A 19,805-nucleotide genomic window follows, 5' to 3' on the forward strand; every position below is an offset into this window, starting at 1 on the left:
ATCAGAATAAATAAAATGAATATCAGAATAAATGAAATAATAATAGCTCATGTTTAGATGAAACAATAATAACTCATGTGAAAATATTTGCTTATTAAAAAAAAATCTCTTGCCACTGGCTAAATGTCTAAATAAAATATTCTGAATCATCACTGTCTACTCATTTCACCTGGCCCAAATGGCTGCAGAAACCAGGTCCTGCCCCGTCCTGCTGGGTTACTGGAGGGCTGGGTTGGATGTACTGCCCGACTGGTTTTCACATCTCCTCTCTTGTCCTCCATGGTGGGTATCACCACCACAGGGATAAGTGTGCATTGCTCGAGTGTGCTGTTAGAAGACATGACCTCAGTGTACCCCTCTTCACAGCGGCATGCCTTTGTCTGCAGGAGAACAAGAAGAGTTCTACTAGGCATGCAAGAGAATCTTTGAAAGCACAACAAACTGTACTTGGAGAATTTCAAAGAAGGATTGTTTGAGAGATTTCACAATGTAATTTCTGTCTTAACTACATTTAAACATCTCTACTTTTGGGGTTTAAATAAAGTTATTCTAAAAGTAGGCACATTCAGAATTATTTACATTGCTTTAAAAAAGCGGTCTAAAAATAGAATTTTTGTATCTTAAGACATGTTTTGGGGAGGAACTACATAGAAGGGTGATAAAGGATGGAGGCAACTTGTGCATCTTCATGAATTCACACATACCTCACTGCAGTATGAATGAGGCTGAGTGCACGGGGGGTTACAAGACCTATCAGCATCAGGCTGGCTCACCACCAAGCAGCCCCCTGCAGGACCAAAAATCATATTTTAGCAAATAGCATTTCTTGCTAAGATAAAAAAAAAATACTGTTGTTATAGACTTGTCTTTGAATTTTGAACCATTTGGGAATACCTAGGATTTTTCTCTCCATGAAATATTGGGTTGATCTTTATCACTTTATTTAACAACTTGAAGCCCTTTTTACTCACTCTGGGAGGACAGGGTCTGGCACTTAGTAGCTATTCAATATGTTTGTCAAAAAGATGATTTTATAGCTGCTCTCTTGAAAATACTAGTGGCACACAACCTCCTTCTGTCAATAGTTCCTGAAGCCAAGCTCAACAATTGAAAAGCAAATTTAATTTTCTTTTAAAGTTCAAATTCTTTCTTGGCTATTTGAAATAATATTTTTAAGTCCCTTGAAATAACTCTTTAAATTATGTGACTACCACATAAATGTATTTTTGATAATGCATATTTCATTTTGAGAAAAATCATTACTTCTCTTATTGTAGGGTATGGGGGGCATCTTTATGTGTATTATTTCCTTAACTTGATATTGTACCAATTTACTCTTCTTTGTTTTCTAGCACAGTACCAACTGTGCCTGTTGTGATGTATTAAAGATGGGAATAGATGTATGAAGTAAATAATAATTGGTCAACAGGAAGGAACCCATAGTTTTAAATTATATTTGTTCATTTTAATAGAATTTTAGCCAAGCAAATTTTTCTTTATTTATGGAATTGATGACCCTCTGGATTTAATCAAAGGTGTCTATTGTTAATGCTTTGTCTTTCTGCATTACAAATACAAAATATTCATGGAAAAATTGTTATGAACACACAGTTAGCAATTGCAAGGCAATTGGAGTTAAGTGGCCATATAAGTTATTATCATTAAACACATGAAGAAAAGGAAAGAAGTATCTCAAGTTTTTATAGGGACAATTTATAAATTAAAGCAATTGACCCAGATAGGTAATGTACTTTACAGGCTTGTATAGCTCTCATAAAGAATCTTATCTCTCCTAAAAGATGGAAGAAGAATGTACATAGAGTTTATCACAAATTATTTGCACTTTGGCTTTTTGGTACTGGACTGCATTAGAAAAAAAAAAGAAATACATTGGACACTATTGCATTGAAAAGAAATTAAAATATGATTTCTATAAAAAAGACTTTAAAGGTTGACTTTACTCTGCTTTGGGGAAATAGTCCCAAATGCAGTGGGAAAAGAGCTTCTTACATATAATAAAAGGGTAGACAAATATTTGCATCCATATTGGAAAAAATGCAAACTAACAGGACCCTCTGGCGAAGATGTTAAATTCCCTTAGAATAGTTTGAAGAAGAATGTAGACCTTAATTTCCAATCTCTGAGTTGAGTGGGTGACCTTTGTACACTTTCTGGTTCAGAAAGCCTATGCTCCCCTATCTAGTGCTCTTTTCATCGTACCCTTCTTCTAATGGGGTTTGGGCAGATTTTTCTCCTCTAGAACAACCCTGTGGAAAAAGCCAAGAGTTTTCTAGTAAAGTGTCTTTTCTTTCTTATACATGTGTCCACTGGGAGATGCTATTGTCAAGGGTTTCCTGATATAGCTTTCTCATGTGGAAAATCAAGAAAGCAATTTGACATGCTGTTCTAGTTTTCACAGGGAGGAAATAAGTAATTAGGTTTCAATAAATCTGGGTAATTTAAAATTCAATATAAAATTGATGCTTTTCAAGAAGCATATTGATCCCTGCTCCTATTATCTTACCATATATATTAAAGTTAAATTTATAAATGGACATTACTCTGAGGCATCCAAATGCACGAGGAGGGTCAAAACAATATAAGCCAGTTAACAGGAGCCCTGAGCAGTTTATTTTCAGTACTGCTGCTGCTATGCTATGGAGCTTCCTGTATATTAGATCTATGAAAAGAAATGGTTTAAGGAGAGACATTAGATTTTTGGGTTCACATGTCTGAGGTTGAATCTGGTTCCAAACTTCATTGTTTCTTAGGAAATTCGCAGTGTGATTCACTATGTATCTAGCACCAAAGTTTTTTTTCCCTTTTAATGGGTCCTTGGGATCCCTCAAATTTCCTGAGCTCATACAAAGAACCTTTTAGTATCTGCAGCTTAGGGTAGTTCTTTGGAGGTATACTTAGATCAAAATACAATTAAAATAATTTCTTTAGGCTTTCTTCTTTAGAAATATAATAATTTGGGGGTGGGAACACTAAAGAGGATTTTCAGATGCTCTGGGTTCCAGATTTATCAGCAGGTCTTGACTACTAATTAGTAAAAAGTTAAAAGTGACAGATATCTGAATTCAAGCAAGTATGTGGATTCGTATAATCATGCTCCCCTGATAGTATTTTTGGTCTGCATTTATATTAGCTTTAAGATGCACAAGTACAAATAGTACAAAAATGTTTTTTTTTAAGTAGTAAATTATTAATATATAAAATTCTTGTAAAATAAATCTGAAAATACTTATATAAATAATTTATTAGAATTAGATAGTATTTTAATTAAATAAGTTCTAGCAGTAATATCAAAAAGGGCTATCTATCAGTGGGAGAGAATATGAAACATCATGAAGTAAAATAATTTGTCATTGGTACCACATATGTATAGAGTTGAGGCGTACTAATCTCAGCCATGTGTTGGAAACTGAAAGATTATTCTTGTATCCTTCTTAATTTCTTTAATCAATTACATTTGTGTTATAAGAATACTTTTAAAGGCAAAGAGAAATTGGAGGTTTACCTGTTACATTTACACCGTCTGATCTTTGACACCAGACTGTTCGGGAAGAGCCCTTCCATGCACTGGCCATCCATTTATACTCATAGCACTGTCCATCTGCAGGGACACAGTAAACATTGACAGGAGTATTCTATTGCCCAGAACAATCGTGGTGACAGAGGGCTAACAAAATTTTTATGAACAGTTGAAAAGGGATAAGAAGTCCATTTCTGAAGAGTCAAATGTCAATTTATTGTCTGGAAGTTGCCCTGCAAATATTGTATCAATGTAGTTATGCACCTAAATCTCAACTAAAATTACATGCCTGCTATCATACCACTTTGTAATTTAATTTTATGGTTTGCTTTTAAAGTATCATGGAATATCAAATATACAGACAGGCATGTAAAATAACTAAAAAATATTCAGTTACCTATCATGTAATTCCAATAAATATGCCATTTAGTCAGGTTTGCTTAAGTTTTACTTTGCTTGTCAATGAATAAATGATATAAACTTGATGTCCTATTACATTCCTTCCTAATCCCATGTCTCCCTGTCTTAGCAGTGCACTCTCTTCCAAAGTATAGTTATGACTGTGGCATGCTTTTATTTTTTTCTTAAATATATATGTTCATATATATTCCCCAAAATGATATATTTTATGAAGTTTTACAATTTCTGTGTTCTATATATAATCCTAAAACTTATTGGTCAATGTTATAGATTATATAGTTCTGTGATTTTTTAATGTAAATTGGTCAACTATTTTAATTGTTATTGTAAATTCCATTGTACTAAATACTACAATTTATTCTTCTGCTTCCTCTATTAGGTTGTTTTAAATGCCTTGCTAACCTTATTCAAGTCTACTGATGCTTCTTTAAGATAATATCTAGAAGGGAAATTTATGAATATCACTGTATGGACAGCTGAAACTTTATTAAATATTGTTCATTTTTTCCTCCAAAAGGTGAACATTTATGTACCCACAGATAATAGATAATAATTACTACTGTTGCAAACAGTCACAAACAGTTATAATACTATATTTAAAAATTTTTGTTAGCCCTTACATATGAAAACATATTTTATCATTTTTAATTGAAATTTTTTTGATTACTAAGGCTACTAAATAGTTATAAAAAATTTGGGGGCATTTGGATTTCCTGTAATGGAAATTGTTTATTTATATCTTGCAGCTATTGTTATTTTTTTCATCTAGTGACATCTATGTCTTTACTTATTAAATTAAGGGAATTCTTTATTCTAAAATAGTGATTCTCAAAGTCTGGCTCAGGAACCATGGATGATATTATCTATATGATTAATAACAGAAAAGCTCTTTGAAACCCTGAACAATTTTAAGACTATAAATTCTTATGGATCCAAAAGTTTTAGAATTGCTGTCCTAGACATTAATCCTTTCAATTAATTGGCCTCAAAATATTTTTTCCTGTTTGGCTCATCCTGTTACCTTGTTTATGATCTATTTTACTATGTAGAAGATTTAAATTACAATTTAATTTTTAATCTTTTTCAATTTTGGCTGTGCTTTTAGTGTCATATTTAAAAAAACCCTTCTTGATTTTGAGTTAATAAAAATATTTTCCATATTTTCTTTAAATGTTTTGCAGCATTGATCTTTATCTTAAGGTCTAAAATTTATTTGGAATACAGTTTTTATATTATGTGTGCTAAATATAGTTTAAAAATATTTTATGGATAACAAATTCTGGCAACACTATTCACCCACTGCTTGTCCATTGACTTTCAGTCTGCCTCTTTCTTACATGTAAACATCCATTTCTGAGATTCTCTATCCTGTTCCACTAATGTGATTGTTTTATTTCTAAGCAATCACTTTGTTTAACTGTCAATGCTTTGGAGTAAACCTTGACATAAACTATGTAAGTCCCTTGATCTCCTACTTTCTCTTCTAAATAAAATTCTGTGCTCTTTTTAGTCTTTAACCTCTCCAAATTAATTTTAGGATCTATTTATTGGGTTACTCTAACAATGTGTTCAAATAGCATGGAATTTATAGGTACATTTATGTAAAATTGATGTTGTGATATTGAAATTTTTTATCCATAAAATGGTCTATTTCACCAATGTTTTAGTTCTAATTTATGCCTTTCGATCAGATTTTATAATTTTATACATATATTACATCATCTTGTTAATTTATTTCTACTTATAGTTTTACTTATATTATTAACATAATTTTTCTGGCTAAAACTTGTAACTGGGTCTTATAGATTAAAGAAAGATTAATTATTTCTATATCTATTTTTTGGGGGAGAGGGTACTGAGGTTTGAACTCAAGGGTGCTCAACCACTGAGCCACATCCCCAGTCCTATTTTGTATTTTATTTAGAGACAGGGTCTCACTGAGTTTCTTAGCACCTCACTTTTGCTGAGGCTGGCTTTGAACTCTGATCCTCCTGTGTCAGCCTCTGGATCTGCTTGGGATTACAGACATGTGCCACTGTTCCTAGCTTGTATATCTGTTTTTAAAACATATAATGTTCCTGAACTCTCTTACTTCCAAATACTTATTTATTGATAAGTAACAGACAGACATGAGTGATGGGAACAAGAGGTTAAAGTGATAATTGTATAAATTAGGCCTACTGTGCTGACCCCTACCATGTTTTCTTTTACAAAGCAATTTACCTGCTGCTCTGGGTGGCTTTAATCAATAGGATATGCTACATTCCTCACCAAACAACCTGTTATTTGCATAAGAAAAACAGGCCTCAAAGGCTTCTCCCTGTCTATATGAAGAACATGAGTTACTGTAAAGCAGGGCTGGGGGAAAAAATAAAATGTTGAGACCTTTACACAGACTACATTCCAAGACTCCAGGAGACAGAATTATTATTATTAATAATAATAATTAATTATTACTAAATTCCCTTAACCATAAAACCTATAAGAATGAGTTTCATATAGGACTGGTCAGCATGGTAGCATGAGTCAAAGTGACTCCAGAGTTACCTTGGATCCTTAGCATGCCATTATAATGGTAAAATCTCCCCTCCATGGGGTAAGACCATTCATAGTGGGAACTCAGAAGTCCTAGGTGATCTTGTCAGTCAAAAGCCAAAAGGTAGACCTGAGTAGGGCTTTCTGGAAACTTCCCTGGAAACCCAAATACGATTGGACCTGAGGGGTGCACCATCCCTCTCCTGAGAGGACCCACTCTTTCCCTTGAGTGAGTTCCCCTTTTCTCTTTTCCTATCTCTTCTCATAAACTCATGTGTGCTACTCTGAGTAACCTGTCTGAGATCTTCCTGGCATGATAGCAAGAACTAGCGATTGAGGACATCTGCAGTCACTTCTATTTACAGAATGACCTTGTTCTGCAATGTTTATAAATTACCTTGAATATGGAAAATTTTTTCTTCTAGTTCAAGTTTGGTTTAAAAGTTTTTATTATAAATTATTGAATTATATAGTTTTCCAGTAAGCATTAAAAAATAATACCCTATTTGTTTCTGTTAATGAGTAGAATTATATTAGTAGGTGTTTCTAATATTTATGTATCTTTGTATTTACAGAATTAATTATAATTTGTCATGATGTTAATTATCTATTAAATACATTATGATTTGGTTAACTAATATTTTATTTTATGATTTAGACATTTATTTTCATTGGTAGTTTATTTCATTGACTGGTTTTACTGTAAAAATTACACTATCTTAGCAGTTAGGGAAATTTTACTTGTTTTCCCCACTTGATTTGATTTTATGTACTTTAGATTTCAAATAAGAGTTAACATTCTCTATTTCTTTATATTTTGGTAAAATTTATAATTAAACCTATTAAAGTTTTAGATTGTGAGTACGTACGAGTATATATTTGATATATTTAAATTTTTAATAATTATAGATTTCATAGTGTAGCCTTTTTATTGCTCTTGATAAATTATAACATTTTAAGTTATTTTCATTTAAGTTTTACATTCATTAGCAAAAACTATTTATAGAATAAGATTTTCTAAGCTCTTTTCTATTTGCAGTAGTATAACTTTGCTTTTTTTTATCCTTATTGATTTATCCTGAGGTGATCTACTTTGTTAACTTGGTCAGAATCAAGCTATTGGATTTGTGAATTATTTTTTGTTTGTTTTGTATCTCATTATATTTGTACTTGTGTTGGTTGAATTTTATTTCCTTTTTTTTTCTTTTTAAAAATGAAACTTCTTGAGTCCAAACCTTGTGTATTTTTAGCTTTTCCTTCTCCTAGGTCAGCATTTAAGGCTGTAAGTTCTCTACGTACTTTGGTGCATCTCACATGTTTGACATATAATACCCTAAAAGTGTGGTTTTCAGGTTTTACCTTTGGTGTATATAAAGAGATTTCTTGTCCAATTATTGTGCTATTGATTTCTAATTTTATTGTACTGTAATTGGGCATAAACAATTTTTTTTTCTTGCCTTGAGAGTTGTTCAATTTATTGTAGACCCTTAGCTTGTTCTACTTCTCTATTTACCCTGTTTTAAGTAGATGAAGTATCTTATCTGATTGGTAAAATAGGAAGATTAAAGAGACAGGGTAGGTAATTTTATCTAATCCTTGGTTTATATCATCTTGCTCATTTGTTTTTCATTTTGAATGTTCTTATCCAAGAACACTTCTAAGCTTTCTCCTTCAACTTTTAATGTAACAATGATATTTTGAACCCTACTTGCTTTTTTGTTATATTTTTAAATTGTTTCAGGACACAAGTAGGAATAAAACAGTTGCTGAGCATCACATTCTCCTCTAGATTACAATTCTTTTGCTTTCATGATATTTTAATGCTTTGTGATTCTTGAATATGTCAGAATATGTCATGTATTGCCAACATGAAGTGAGTTATTCTATTTGTGTATATATAAACATACATAGACACATAAAGTAATAGGTACTTATATATTCTATGTCAAATTATATTAAAATTAACATCTGATCAACAATTTGATTTATTAATTTCTGAGAAAATAGTTACATCTCTCATTAGCTATAAATTTATAATTTTTCTTTAATTTTGTCATTTGATTTAAGTAAATGGAAAGATATTGTTGGATTCATGAATGATCATTATTATAAGTGTAAAAACAATATGTTTTGTATTATCTTAGCCTTCTTTAGCTCTAAATCTGGGAAGAATTTTTATGATATTTCACATTAATTAGGGAGACAGGATTTTTCCTTTCTCTAAATCTTTATAATTCAGAATCTTACTCTTCATTTATTTCTCAGTCTTAAGGGTAATCACAGCCAATTTTCTTACTTAAGAGAAAACTCTTTATCTTATGCTTTTGCTTATCAACACAGAACTAAAATAATTAGGCTTTATTAATTGCAGCACTTACCATCACATGATTTTGTTTCTAACATCTGCTCTGGGCACAGATGTTGATTCTCCAGTTCTTGTATAATCACTGCTCTGGATCGGACCTGTATTCCACCAAAGCCTAGGTCTTCACCATTCACACAGGTCAGCTGACACAGGCTCCATGGAGACCAGTCCTTCAAGTAACAGTCACCTGTAAAATACAGGTTTATAGTTTTCACTTACACATATAAAAAATAGCCTGCCTGATGATCATTTTTTTTATTTTTAAAAGTTTTTTAATCATTTAATTCTAACCCCACATGGCAATGTTTGTAGGTATACTAGTCATATATAATATTTATATGATGGATAAGCATCTAATAGTTGTAACTTTACATGTAATTTTGAGTTTGTATAAATATTGTCATTTTCAGAGTGACTATTATGGAACTATTTGTTGCTTAATGATATAAAATAGAAACTAGGTTTGAAGGAACTTGACCACTATGATCATCTCCTAATAGAACAAATATTTGGTTAAAACCTACCATCACTCTTGTCATTATCATTATGAAGGAGTTTATTTAAATCACTGACACATAGAACTTGGCTTCTAGGTGTTAATAATTTCAAAGGGGTGTACAGTTTATTACTGAAAACAGTCTAAGCAGTCTAAAACAGTCTATGACTATTTTATCTATACTTCTTCCCAGAGAGGTTGAGACAAGATAGCAAATTGAGCAGCTATAGCTGTGGAAATGATGTATACTCTTTCTCTGATCTACGTCTGTAATTGGTTTTACCCTCCTCTTTTTTCAAATATCTATTGAAGAACAATAAGTAATATACGCAAAATGATCAGAGATCATGAATGCACAGATAGCTGAATTTTCACAATTGATTACATATGCATGTGATCAATATTAATCAAGGAACAGAGCATTCCCAGAGTCTCAGAATGCCTGTCATGTCACGTATAAAGTCATGCCATTATGTACTATTTTCTGTGTTTGGCTTCTTTTACTCATTTGTATTTGTAAGATCAACCACATATTTATGTGGTTCTAATTTGTTTTTTTGTTTTTACTGCTATACTTTGTTCCATTATGTGCATATACCTGATTTAGATATCTATGCTACTATAGATTAGCATGTGGGGAGTCATAAATTTTTCCCATTATAAATAATGCTGTCATAAATATTTTAGTGAAAGCCTTTGATGAACACATACACATATGTATGTGTGTATATATGTGTATGTGTGTGTGTTTGTGTGTGTGTGTATGTGTGTGTGTGTGTGTATAAATGTATGTATTTCTATTGGACATATAAATAAGAGCGGAATTGCTCAGTCATAGTATCCATGTATTAAAAATCTTTTACCATTTTGGGAATAGGGAAGATTTAATAAAATATGCCTTCCTCATATTCCCATCCATTCTTCAGGATGATGGCTTGGTGATAGTCTTTAGAATGTACAGTTATTTATGACAGACACAAATCCAGAGGGGCTTCATATCACTTTAATTATTCCAGCTATAAAATATGACTACTTCATATTTCCTTATATTATACTATAGATAACTAAGATTAGAACAAAGTTACCTGGAGATCTGATTAATGGAAAAACTTCCTATGTCATGATTAAGAAATCCTAAAAATACATGAATTATTGACCAAAAGATAAATGTATTACAGAAGAGTAATTTCTTGTAGATCTTTATTAGAGAACATTATCAGTACTCCTAAAGTACAAAAAGTCAAGTAAATTTTAGAAATGCTAAGGAAAAAGAAACTAGAAACAATTTTAAAGTAGTCTAAGAACATTTTAGAAATACCCCTAGGAAATGCACATTTGGGTTCCTCGATTTTTAATTATGCAGGAAAAACTTCTAAGGTTTAAATTTTAAAAAAACCCTTTCTATAGATAAAGCATAATTTCATCTTAGAGACTGCAAACTACATGAAAATATACCTTAAGAAGATCCTCAATAAATGTTTTAACAGTAGATTGGATTATGTAATTATCATCTCCAAATAACCCATATCAAGAGCCAAATATTTAATAATAGCAGATGAGAGTGAGGCATTCTCTTCTACTGGACATACTTTTCTATTTTGAACATGGAAATTATTGATACAATAATAAAATTAAAACACACCTGCTAAAGATATGACAATGAAATGCATGAAATATATTTGCTAATTCAGTATTATACTGTTTAAATAGTTCACATAGCACTAGCTTTCAAATGCCATCTTTAGAGAAAACTAGCAAGAAAGGAATTTGAGTGAACAGATTGCAATTTATAAGAGCAGTCATCTTCTGGATTGTGATTACTTTAGTTAAAATGGTATGTTTGCTCTGTTCTATGTTATCATAGGATCCTGTAGTTTTCTTTCATATAATTTGCCACAGATTATAATCATATGTTTATTTGTGTCACTATTAGGAACTTTTTTTCCATTAGAAGGTGAGCTCTGTGAGCATGGGATTGCTTGTCTCCCCTTTATCGCAACCACAAGTCCATTCCCTGGCCTGCAATTACACCTGACGTGTAAAAGTCAAATGAGTGGTGATTGTGCTGTGGAAAGCCATGGAAATATGTGGTGAGTCTCCACAGCTTGTTGCACACCCCGGTGAAGATGCCAGTTCAGCACAATAAGGCAGATTTCACAATAATCCTCTTACGAATGCTGGACATTTTGGTTTTGGAATTGATAGGACTTCCACCTTTCAACCTTGGTCACTTTTTGTTGACTATATGGTCATCCAGCCCATGGAACTTCAAAGATTCAGTCGGTGGCCCTGCTACAGAGCCCTCACCCTCAGCCACAGCCTCAGTGTTGGTCTTCTGTGAAGCACAATGATATTATGTTTGATTGTGAGTGAGATCTTGGTTGAGATAAGGACAGCTTCAGGGACAGGAAATGGAACAGGGGAATTTCTACAAGAGCAAAAGGTATATCCAAGTGTGGGCATATCAAGAAGCAACACCTTGCCATGCTCTAGAAAGTCAGACTTTATTTAACCATTCTTAACTGTGAGAACATTTTACATGACATCTATCTTAACACAAATTTAAGGGCACCATATAGTATTGTTAACTATAGGCACAGTGTTGTACAGCAGACTGCTAGAATTTATTTATTTAGTTATTTTTTGAAAGAGAGAGAGAGAGAAAGAGAGAGAGAGAGAGAGAGAGAGAGAGAGAGAGAGAGAGAGAGAAAGAGAGAATTTTTTAATATTTATTTTTTAGTTTTCGGTGGACACAACATCTTTATTTTATTTTTAGGTGGTGCTGAGGACTGAACCCAGTGCCCCGCGCATGCCAGGTGAGCACGTTACCACTTGAGCCACATCCCCAGCCCAATTTATTTATTTTTAATAACTGAAATTTTCTGTTCATTAAATAGAAATTGCTCTTTAGATTTTGTAACTCAAACAAAATTATTATTTTATTTTCTAACCTGAAATAAATGAAAATATTTGTGTGGGCAAAGATCATTACAACAGTTGAATGACCTCAGAGTCTAATGCATAGTTCTAAGTATTGGGCTATTTCATTTTCTACCCTGTTCAGTTTTATTCAGTTAATCATATTGTGATAATAATGAGTAATATTCTACCATTATTGTCATCTCAAATAATTTACTTACTAAAAAATGAGTAAATTGAATAAATGCATGAGTATCTAACATTGTCACTGTTTCCAGTTTTTAGGAACCCCACCTCAATTAAAAAAAATTTAAAGATAAGTTTTCTTTTAAAATTACCATAATTTATCTTTTTATATAGAAAATGTTTTATGCCCAACCACTTTTTTTTTGCCAAATACTTACTTTATTTTTTTAAAGAACAATTTTTTCGTACAAATATATATTCTTATAAGAAAATCAGAAGAATAAAAAGTTTCCATTAGAGAATAAAATATAGGTAATTCATTTCTAGTCTGCTCAGAAACTGTTGCCTCAATATCTTTCCCAAAGATGGCTTTACTAGCATATTCTGACCTAAAATATCCTGAACAATTCTCTTCTGCTGAGAGCCATTGCCAAGTAGGTATGACTCATGGCATGACCCAGGTCATTTGCAGTGACATTGCATGTAAGGTGACCTTGCTCAAGGACCAGGGCGGTTCCAGGTTTAAGGTGTACCCTGCGGGGAATAGGGCATATCCTGCTGCCTCAGGCGCCCTGCTCCTTGAGTTCCTGTTGAGTTCTCACGGGATTCAGAGAGTATTTGGGATTCAGAGCCCGGTGGAGTGTGTGGATTTTGCCCTTCCCCAGAACGTGATTGTAGAGTGCCGGTGTGAGTTCGGGAATAAGGAATTGCTGTTTGAATCTACAAGGCTGTGAGTGGCTCGTGATTTTGTGCCCAGCCAGACTGCGGCACTCTTCATCAAGCCCAAATTCCTAAAGATGAGCTCATCTTGCCTTTCATTTTTTTTCTTATGCTATTCAGTATACAACTATGCTATTTGCTATACAACATTTTATATCATGCAACCATTGTCTAACATTGAATCTGAATGAAGCAATTCAATATTTTCTTCCATAATCTTATTTTGCTTTCCAGTATCAAGGAAACTGCATTTTTTTTCCTTTTGAATCCTTACTGATTCTCTATTTTTCTGCATTTTATGTTTTAACTACAGCATAAGGAGGTCTGAATTGTTGTTGATTCCACCCAGGACTCAAAATAAGCTTTCATTATGAGGATTTAAATCTTTCATTAGCCATTTTGTCTTCCAACATTGCCTCTCCCTCACTCTCTATTCTCTCCTCCTGTAAATCCCAAATAGATATGTTTAATCCTTATTTTCTCAACTTTTATTTCATGCTTTCCCTGTTAAGCATAGGCCTTAGACCTTAGTTACCATCCCCTGCTAAAACTCCACAGGGGTATTTAGAGAAGCCACATGGAAGACTGGACTTCACCCTACAATCAGGAATGAGGCATGCCCCAATTTGCCCACAGTAGCAGTGTCTGGCTCTTAGGTATTATTGAATTATACTACTGGCACATCTTATCTTATATATGCAACCCTGTCTTGACCCTCGTCCTGGAAAGAAACCATCCAAATATGAATTTTGTTCTGCTATTGTTACCTGGGCAAGGCTGGGTACAGGTTTCCTCCAGAATCATTTTTTTACTACCATCTACAATGGGTTCAATGTCAGCACAGAATTCCTCATCTACCACTTTGCCGAAGTCATCAGATGACCCATCGCTCACTACACAAGAAATGTTCCTCGTTCTGGTCCCTTCTCCACACTGGGCCTCCTGGAATGGAGAAAGAACTAATTACAAAAAGAAAAATAATTCATTAGAGAACTCATCCTTTATAGTCATCTCTGCATCATTTATTTTGATTTATGAATACTTAGAGAAGCATTTGAAACCCTAGGGAAGAAGCCTTCCAGGGCACAAGCTATAAAGCAATACTCTGAACATTTATTTTGTTTTACAGCCAAAGACAGGCAAATACATTCTCATTAAAATGAATCAGTCTCCACATGATTTTGAAAGTACAGGACAGGGAGTGTTGGTTATCAAAAGTTCTTAAATGATTATAAAATGTCAAAGTAACTAACATCATTAAGATGAAACCTGCAATCTGTAAGGTTTGAAGAATACTTCTGAAACCAAATTTCTGCAGATGAAGAATACACACTTTCATAAAATTTCTTGAGATTTTATACCTGCACTTGGCATGGGGACCACTGGCCGTATTGCCACCGATAGCAGGGCTTCACTGGGCAAGGCTTGGACTGTTCCATCAGGGAAGGGCATGGTCTTCCATCACCCTGAAAGGGCTGGGTCACTGTTCGTCTTCGGATCATTTTTCCTGTAAGAAATACAAAGCAATGCAACTTTAGTTGCATGTAGAATTGTGCAAGCATAATACTTTACTGGGAGAAGGTATCCCACAGGCTTCTCCCTGAGATCTAGGAACAAGCAAGTCTTGTATGTTTTGAAAAGAAAGACAACCAATCCAACCTTTCTGAAGATTATCTGATATGATTTAAAGCAAGAGGGACATTTTGTTTTTATATACCTTGACCACTAGTCTAATGCTAACTGCAATACCAACAAACCTGTGAGGCCACATGTTTGAGAACATTCTGACCAAGGAGACCAGTCTGAAAGCTGACAGTTCACAGGGCATTCCACCATGCAGGATGTGTTCATCTGCCAGTGCTTCTCCAGGGCAAGCTGAAAAAGAGAGGTAGATCCATTTGTACTGACACAGAGACATGGCCACAGCCTATTGTCAGTGGGGGAAGCAAGTGAGAAAGGAGAAGGAGGAGAGGAAGAGAAGGGAGAACAAGCATGCTTCATAATAGAACAACAAGATATCTGGAAGACAAATATCCAAATTATAAAAGTATAAAATGGTTCAACCCAGGAGAGTGGAAGTCAAGGATGAATGGAGGGGACCAATGACTATATTTTTTGTATTATGTATGTGAGAACATTTTCAATAGGCAATGAAGAAAAGTGCATTTAATCATAATTGGTTGAATTTTTCTAAATTAGGAACAAGTAAGTGTAAACATAATTACTTTCTATTTAAAAACCAAGAATATGATCAATATCTGGATCTATAATTATATATTCAGGATATTATTATTTATATTTTTACATGTACATGTTAAACTGAAAAGCAAAAGGAAAATACTTTAAAGATAAATTGCCATTCATAACTAATGATATAATGTATTGAGATAATATGAAATATCAGTTTGGGGACTCAGATCCCAATAGCTCAATTATAGCACATCTATCCAGCATTCTTACAGTCCTAGAGTTCAATTCCCAGTACAAAAAAAAAAAAAAATCAGTTCTTAAGCTACCTTTTTCCATAGAGAAATGAAGGTCCTTAGAACTTATTGATTCTAAATGTTTAATATCCACTTAAAAAAAGTTTCTCTCTTCTAAAACTGATCTCATGAACTAACTGGCATGATTCAGTTATTTTGGTGTTAAACCTCTCATCAGATAATAACATTGTACAATTTATTGGCATTTGAGTTCTGTTACTTATCATTTCTAAATTCTACTTTAAAAATATAAAGAAGAGGCTTTAAGTTTATCTCCTGTATATTCCAACATTTAAAAAGTCTAAAGTCAAAAGTAGAATTGAAATAGGAAAATTTAAGTTTGGTAGGAGAGTAAAAATTTTTTAATTGGTAATTCTTGAAATTTTTCAAGACCTTTTTTTATTTCTGCATGAAAGATAAGTTTCTATTTTTTTTTTAACTTTAAACAGTCAAAGAAGATAGCAAAAGAAAATTTTCTGAAACATGCTATATTTCAGTCTAGCTCTTAACCCTAAGTTATACAATGAGAAAGGATTAGATCCATGCTTGGTGTACTACACCCCTTGGTAGGTACTTCTTTTGTATTTTACACTAAAAATAGCTGATAGAGCTGAGTGTCTGGGATGAAAACTTTTACGATATTTCCTAGTTTAAGCTTCATAAAGTCACTGGTGGTGTATCCATACATGAACCTAGGAGAGTTATGTCCAATTCATTCCACCATCTTTATTATTCCTATTCCTTTCCCTTTCCTTCATTACCCTTTGTCTCATCCACTGAACTTCTATTCCTCTCCCCTCTTGTGCATTATTACATATCAGAAAGAACATTTAACCTTTGGTGTTTGGGGACAGGCTTATTTCACTTAGCCTGATGGTCTTCAGATCCATCCATTTACTGGCAAAAGTCATAAAGTCATTCTTTTTTATGGCTGAGTATTGTGTCTTTTTAATCTCTTCTTTATCTACCTACCTTCATTCTATCAATCATCTATCCATCTGTCTATGTAAACATACAAGCCTAAGTAAATTGAAATAAATCTACCCAGGGTTCAAAGAATAGGAAATGAGAAACTGGTTACTAGGTATAAGATGAGTAAATCTCTCACACACACACACATAAATGCTAGGTGTGTTGAACCCTAATTTTCCTCTTTGTTGGGCAGTAATAACACCTTTCTCTGTGGCCATTAGAGAAGCAGTAAGCATTACCCACTGCTGTTGCACTGAATGTAGGGTTTGCACATGAATTAGTAGGTAGGCAATCTGCCCATTGTTCACACAAATGGCCCAGTTTTTCTTGGAGACTACTGCATCCAACAGGGATGAATAAAATGGGATGTAAGCTGTTAAATCTAATTGCCACAGAGAGGAGCAGTGAAGACAGTGTTTGGCGGAATGTTAGGATTTTAAATCCCTAATTGTCACTTCAATTCAAATATAATATTTTCACTAATCTTGGCTCTAAAATAATTAGTTATTTCATAGATTTTTACTCGTATTTCACTTTAGAAAACAAGGATCCTATTTATACCTCTATCCTTTAGTCAGATGAAATAGTTTAAAATTGGTCTTGTGAGATTTGAGTTCAGTTTTCAAAAATCTGTCAAGAGCTATTCATTTTATATTACATTCTGATCCAGGAGAGCATCTCTGGGTACATTTGCAAATCAGGCCATATTAATCAACTAGAGGTAGAATGCAGAGAGCTCTCCAGCCATTATCTAACTATAATAATCTTCATTCACAACAATGTTCTTTTTATAATGTTTATGATGCTTCTACATTATTAGTATCAAAACTGAAATGATTTCAATTTGAAATTCAAATTATTTGAATCTAAGGTATGAATAGCCCAAGTTATGTTGTAAGAGTATGTGAAAAAATGTTTATTATCTAAACAGCTTGGTGTTTCAGCACATTTGAGAGTTCTGCTTCATGGGCAGAGATGTAAGTAAGTTAAGGTAGGTGCACATGATAAAGAAATTAAATGGATGCAAGTATTTCTATCCATTTCTTCCCCCTTGGGAATTGGAACAACTTACTACGGATTTATAATAAAGTGCAGACAGAAGTCTGTGGTGAGCCAGTCTGCTGAGCTCTTAATGAGGTTACAAGCTCCTCCTATCTCAGATCTACTGAGGCTCTTGCTGGTTTTGCCTTGAGCTTGACCCATAGGACCTCAGAGGCAGAGGAGTCAAACTTGTCAGAAATGCGATTGCCTTTTCGGTGTGGAAATTGGAAAAAAAATTAGAACAGGACTAAGAGAGGTCAACAACTGTTATTTCTTCACATTTCAGAATGTTATCCCTAGAAATGATGACATTATTTTCCATCAATTAAGAGAACCTACAGTTAAAATTCTCTATACCTGAAAGACAGTAATAGCAGACCCCATTTCTTTGTTTGAATTTCAAACTCACTTATCCAGATCTGAGAACTTGGACTCTCACAGCTGGGTATTAGATCCTAATATCAAAATCTGCTGCCAAACCACATGGGATCAATGTTTAACAACAGAGAGAATAAATGATGGATCTTGGCAGGTGTCCCAGGCAGTACACAAAATTCACATCAAATTACAAAAGATGATGAGTAGTCTGATTAAGATTAATTGCCTTTATTCACCTTGATTACTTATTGTTTCCCAAGCATTTCTTTCAGAATAGGCTAATTAGCATACCTTTGGGCTCCAAACAGAACAAAACCCAGGGAATTATATGTGAAAATCACTAGTGTTGGATACTGTCTCTTTTCAAGAGGGTACTAAACAGCTTGTGAATAGTACAGATAAACATCTGTTGGCAATGAGCTGCCTGGAGCACAGGTCACTAGGCTCAAAATGAATTGAAATTATCAGGGAGAAATTTACTTGCAAAGATCAAACACAGCATCCACCCACCTCTTCGCAATATTTCAGGTCAACTGACTTGCCATCACTTCGAACACAATCCAACATCCTTGTTTTAATGCCATTTCCACAAACTGCCTTCTCACTCAGATGACATGTACTCCAGTCTGAAAGGAAAGAAGCCCATCAGAACAGAAGGCTATGCATGAAACAGATTTCAAATGAAACTCTGATGACCTGAATCCCATACTTAATTCACAACTGCTTCCTAAGCTCCACAATCAATCATGCCACATGCAGAGCATATGGGTCCCAGCTTTGCACATATCAGGAGTCAAATGGAATTGCTGGGGTTGCACATTGCTGCGGGGATTATTCTTCAAGGCAGATGTCTACTTGACAATCTTGATAGCTAGCCGTTTGGTTTGATGTTGTAAAAATGCCTTTGGCCTACTGATCAATGTCACTTAAAAATGTTTTTTTTTCCCCTAATACAAATAACATTTAAAATTTTAGCATTATTTCTATTTTAGCAACATTATAATTTTAAATGGATTGTACTTTGTATAGGTATATCATATAAAACACTATGCATTTCACTTGTTGTCCATACTTAGAATAATTTAAAATACAAACTTATTTATTTAAAAAATCATTCGGGGCATATGTGTTTAATTCTCTAATTTTATAATTAATTAAAAAATAATTCTGTCACTTCCCCCCCACCTCAGGCTAAATGGTATGTGTGTCCCAGAGAACTTTGATTATCTTTGTGTTATAAAGGAAATTGAAAATGAAAATCAAAAGAAACAAAGAGCCAATATGACAGCTACATGTTATGGTAAGATTTCTTGAGGATTTCAGTGTGGAAATTATCCAGGAAAAATTCCAAAATTAGTTTTGATGTTGTTCCAAATCATATGAACCAATGAAATATTTTCTTCATATATGTGTCTTAATGATATTAAATGAATTTGAGGGGAAATGAAATTTATAATGCCTATTTTTCTGAAAAATATTCATCTATTTCTCTACTTTTGACAATGCTAATTTATATTCTTTGGCCAGGTTAAGACTGTTGACATTTTTATATAAAACTAATTATGTTTATAAATGATCCACATACCCCAAGTATTGTTGCTACAGTTAATTATAGCAATTAAACATCTTTTGCAAAAGAAACATATCTTTTAATGCATCTGATATCTGTGCTAAAAATATTTCTTTTAATTACACCTTCCCACAGTGGGAGGATGTATTAAATAAGATGGCTTAGAATATTCACAACCTACT

At 33.4% G+C, this 19,805-nt stretch overlaps 1 protein-coding gene across 1 annotated transcript in view; it reads right to left on the reverse strand.

Annotated features, from left to right (window-relative positions):
* The window catches only part of Thsd7a (thrombospondin type 1 domain containing 7A), a 403,918-nt gene that overhangs the window by 8,423 nt on the left and 375,690 nt on the right, over nucleotides 1-19,805 (reverse strand). The window contains exons 19-26 of the mRNA XM_046422471.2: nucleotides 18,564-18,679; nucleotides 14,937-15,054; nucleotides 14,541-14,686; nucleotides 13,947-14,121; nucleotides 8,872-9,045; nucleotides 3,524-3,619; nucleotides 705-787; nucleotides 170-380 (exon numbers count right to left, since the gene is read on the reverse strand). Coding sequence (XP_046278427.1) covers nucleotides 170-380; nucleotides 705-787; nucleotides 3,524-3,619; nucleotides 8,872-9,045; nucleotides 13,947-14,121; nucleotides 14,541-14,686; nucleotides 14,937-15,054; nucleotides 18,564-18,679 — 1,119 coding nt within the window. The remainder of the gene's footprint in view (nucleotides 1-169; nucleotides 381-704; nucleotides 788-3,523; nucleotides 3,620-8,871; nucleotides 9,046-13,946; nucleotides 14,122-14,540; nucleotides 14,687-14,936; nucleotides 15,055-18,563; nucleotides 18,680-19,805) is intronic.

This window comes from Marmota monax, unplaced genomic scaffold (genome assembly GCF_021218885.2).
Source record: "Marmota monax isolate L192 unplaced genomic scaffold, Marmota_monax_Labrador192_F-V1.1 WCK01_AAM20220418_F8-fsc00027, whole genome shotgun sequence".
Classification (NCBI taxonomy): domain Eukaryota; kingdom Metazoa; phylum Chordata; class Mammalia; order Rodentia; family Sciuridae; genus Marmota; species Marmota monax.